Raw genomic sequence first — 5,000 nt, forward strand, 5'->3', positions numbered from 1 at the left:
AAAAACCAAACACAGACTTGTCACTTCCTGGAGAGAAATTACCTTTTAGTTTTGAACGAACTTTATTGGCCGTCTTCTTGATGTCAGCTGTGAGATCCTCCAACTCCTGTTTGGTCTCTGCAAAGGTGACAATGCTTACTTCCTGTCCGTGTGGCATTAGCCACGTGCTAATCAGCATTAGCCACGTGCTAATCAGCATTAGCCATGTGCTAATCAGCATTATACACGTGCTAATCAGCATTATACACTTGCTAATTAGCATTAACCACATGCTAATCAGCATTAACCACATGCTAATTGGCATTATACATGTGCTAATTAGCATAAGCCAGACAACTGTGTAAGTAAACATTTGGAAATAAACATTATTAAGCAGTGCTGTGTGTGTGTGTGTGTGTGTGTGTGTGTGTGTGTGTGTGTGTGTGTGTGTGTGTGTGTGTGTGTGTGTGTGTGTGTGTACGCTGCAGTCGTTGAGATTTATGACAACTGCAGAGCCGTTGAGACGCTGCAATCAGCGTTTTCTAACACCTTCATGGTTCTCTTGGTGCTTTGTTTGCATATCACCTGTATTTTACTTCCAGATTTTCAAAGTAAAAGGTCTTTCATCTGGAAAAGTTGTTGATCGGCGAGAGGAGACCCAAGCAAGTTTCATGGGAGCACTCCCTTGCGGCGGCAGAAGCAGACGACTCGCCAGGTCAGCATGCAGCATGCAAACGCAAAGATGGCGGACAGGAAGTGAGAAAGAAGGAATGACGGGAGAGAAAAAAAAGAGGCGTAGTTATGCGGCAAGATGACGTGAAGAAGAAAGACAAGAAAAGAGGACAAGATGGCCGTCATGGAGGACCTGACTGGGCGCCGTCAAGCAGTCAGGAAGTGGACGCGAGTGCGCCTGTCATACTTGTCCTCCGCACCAGCCGGGAGAAACAGGAAGTGATGTGTGTGACGCCAAAACATGGAACACACAACCACCAGGACACGCTTTCTATGGTGGAGTGGACCACACCCACTTTTCACTCTCTTGGCAAGAGCATTTTGCTGGGACACGGAGCAAAGACACAGAGAAAAGACACGGAGCAAGAAAACGGAGCAAAGACACGGAGCAAAGACTTGGAGCAAGGACAGGGAGCAAAGACAGGGAGCAAAGACACGGAACAAGAACATGTAGCAAAGACTTGGAGCAAGGACATAGAGAAAGGACACAGAGAAAAGACACGGAGTAAGGACACGGAGCAAAGACTTGGAGCAAGGACACAGAGCAAAGACACGGAGCAAAGACAGGGAGCAAAGACAGGGAGCAAAGACACGGAACAAAGACACGGAACAAGAACACGTAGCAAAGACTTGGAGCAAGGACATAGAGCAAGGACATGGCCAAAAGACACGAAGCAAAGACACGGAGCGAGGACACAGAGAAAGGACACAGAGAAAAGACACGGAGTAAGGACACGGAGCAAAGACTTGGAGCAAGAACACAGAGCAAAGACACGGAGCAAGGACACGGAGCAAAGACTTGGAGCAAGGACACGTAGCAAAGACATGGCCAAAAGACACAAAGCAAAGACACGGAGCGAGGACCCAGAGAAAGGACACGTAGAAAAGACACAGAGCAAAGACACGGCCAAAAGACACGGAGCAAAGACACGGAGCGAGGACACAGAGAAAGGACACGGACAAAAGACGCAAGGACACGTAGCAAAGACATGGCCAAAAGACACAAAGCAAAGACACGGAGCGAGGACCCAGAGAAAGGACACGTAGAAAAGACACAGAGCAAAGACACGGCCAAAAGACACAGAGCAAAGACACGGAGCGAAGACACAGAGAAAGGACACGGAGAAAAGACACGGAGCAAGGACACGGAGCAAAGACTTGGAGCAAGGACACAGAGCAAGGACATTTGTGAAAAGACACGGAGCAAAGACACAGCCAAAAGACACAGAGCAAAGACACGGAGCGAAGACACAGAGAAAGGACACAGAGAAAAGACACGGAGCAAGGACACGGAGCAAAGACTTGGAGCAAGGACACAGAGCAAGGACATTTGTGAAAAGACACGGAGCAAAGACACGGAGCAAGGACACGGAGCAAGGACACAGAGCAAGGACATTTGAGAAAAGACACGGAGCAAGGACACGGAGCAAGGACACAGAGCAAGGACATTTGAGAAAAGACACGGAGCAAGGACACGGAGCAAGGACACAGAGCAAGGACATTTGAGAAAAGACACGGAGCAAGGACACGGAGCAAGGACACGGAGCAAAGACACGGAGCAAGGACATGGAGCAAAGACACGGAGCAAGGACATGGAGCAAGGACACGGAGCAAGGACATTTGAGAAAAGACTTGGAGCCAGGACTTGGAGCAAAGACACGGAGCAAGGACATTTGAGAAAAGACTTGGAGCAAGGACTTGGAGCAAAGACATGGAGCAAGGACATTTGAGAAAAGACACAGAGCAAGGACACGGAGCAAAGACACGGAGCAAAGACACGGAGCAAGGACACGGAGCAAAGACACAGAGCAAGGACACGGAGCAAAGACACGGAGCAAAGACACGGAGCAAGGACACGGAGCAAAGACACGGAGCAAGGACACGGAGCAAAGACACGGAGCAAAGACACGCAGCAAAGACACGGAGCAAAGACACGGAGCAAGGACACGGAGCAAAGACACGGAGCAAAGACACGGAGCAAAGACACGGCGCAAAGACACGGAGCAAAGACACGGAGCAAAGACACGGAGCAAAGACACGGAGCAAAGACACGGAGCAAGGACACGGAGCAAAGACACGGAGCAAAGACACGGAGCAAAGACACGGAGCAAAGACACGGAGCAAGGACATTTGAGAAAAGACACAAATTAAAGACATAAAATAAAGACATGAAGTCAAGACAAGGAGTAAAAATAAACAAAAATAACAATAATAGTGTTGATAATACACAATAAATAATAAGTGATGGAAGTTATGAATCTTATTAATATGAGAGTTATATTTGTGATGTAATAATAATGATGATGATATTATTGAATTAATAAGAGAGTTATAATTATGATGTAATAATAAGGATGATGATATTATTGAATTAATAAGAGAGTTATAATTATGATGTAATAATAAGGATGAGGATATTATTGAATTAATAAGAGAGTTATAATTATGATGTAATAATAAGGATGAGGATATTAATTCATTAATAAGAGAGTCATATTTATGATGTAATAATAATGATTATAGTTATGATTTATAAGAGCGTTATATTTATGATGTAATAATAATAATAATGATGATATTAATTCATTAATAAGAGAGTTATATTTATGATGTAATAATAATAATGATGATATTAATTCATTAATAAGAGAGTTATATTTATGATGTAATAATAATAATAATGATGATATTAATTCATTAATAAGAGAGTTATATTTATGATGTAATAATAATGATGATATAATAAGAGAGTTATATCTACGATGTAATAATAATAATGATGATGTAATAAGAGAGTTATATTTATGATGTAATAATAAAAATGATGATATTAATTAATTAGTAAGAGTTATATTTATGATGTAATAACAATGATGATATAATAAGAGTTATATTTATGATGTAAAAATAATGATGATATAATAAGAGAGTTATATCTATGATGTACTAATAATGATGATGTAATAAGAGTTATATTTACGATGTACTAATAATGATGATGTAATAAGAGAGTTATATTTACGATGTAATAATAATAATGATGATGTAATAAGAGAGTTATATTTACGATGTACTAATAATGATGATGTAATAAGAGAGTTATATCTATGATGTAATAATAATAATGATGATGTAATAATAGAGTTATATTTATGATGTACTAATAATGATGATGTAATAAGAGAGTTATATCTATGATGTAATAATAATAATGATGATGTAATAAGAGAGTTATATTTACGATGTACTAATAATGATGATGTAATAAGAGAGTTATATCTATGATGTAATAATAATGATGATGTAATAAGAGAGTTATATCTATGATGTAATAATAATGATTATGTAATAAGAGAGTTGTATCTATGATGTAATAATAATAATGATGATGTAATAAGAGAGTTATATTTACGATGTACTAATAATGATGATGTAATAAGAGAGTTATATCTATGATGTAATAATAATGATGATGTAATAAGAGAGTTATATCTATGATGTAATAATAATAATGCTGATGTAATAAGAGAGTTATATCTATGATGTAATAATAATAATGATGATGTAATAAGAGAGTTATATTTACGATGTACTAATAATGATGATGTAATAAGAGTTATATCTATGATGTAATAATAATGATGATGTAATAAGAGAGTTATATCTATGATGTAATAATAATAATGATGATGTAATAAGAGAGTTATATTTACGATGTACTAATAATGATGATGTAATAAGAGAGTTATATCTATGATGTACTAATAATGATGATGTAATAAGAGAGTTATATCTATGATGTACTAATAATGCTGATGTAATAAGAGAGTTATATCTATGATGTAATAATAATAATGCTGATGTAATAAGAGAGTTATATCTATGATGTAATAATAATAATGATGATGTAATAAGAGAGTTATATCTATGATGTAATAATAATGATGATGTAATAAGAGAGTTATATCTATGATGTAATAATAATAATGCTGATGTAATAAGAGAGTTATATCTATGATGTAATAATAATGATGATGTAATAAGAGAGTTATATCTATGATGTACTAATAATGATGATGTAATAAGAGAGTTATATCTATGATGTAATAATAATAATGCTGATGTAATAATAGAGTTATATTTAGGATGTACTAATAATGATGATGTAATAAGAGAGTTATATCTATGATGTAATAATAATAATGCTGATGTAATAATAGAGTTATATTTAGGATGTACTAATAATGATGTAATAAGAGAGTTATATCTATGATGTAATAATAATAATG

The 5,000-nt window shown here is 37.0% G+C and overlaps 1 protein-coding gene across 1 annotated transcript in view; it reads right to left on the minus strand.

Moving 5' to 3' along the window:
* The window catches only part of stx1b (syntaxin 1B), a 44,945-nt gene that overhangs the window by 16,804 nt on the left and 23,141 nt on the right, over positions 1–5,000 (minus strand). Inside the window, exon 4 of the mRNA XM_062036758.1 lies at positions 43–117. Coding sequence (XP_061892742.1) covers positions 43–117 — 75 coding nt within the window. The remainder of the gene's footprint in view (positions 1–42; positions 118–5,000) is intronic.

The sequence above is a fragment of the Entelurus aequoreus genome, linkage group LG25 (genome assembly GCF_033978785.1).
Source record: "Entelurus aequoreus isolate RoL-2023_Sb linkage group LG25, RoL_Eaeq_v1.1, whole genome shotgun sequence".
Lineage (NCBI taxonomy): Eukaryota > Metazoa > Chordata > Actinopteri > Syngnathiformes > Syngnathidae > Entelurus > Entelurus aequoreus.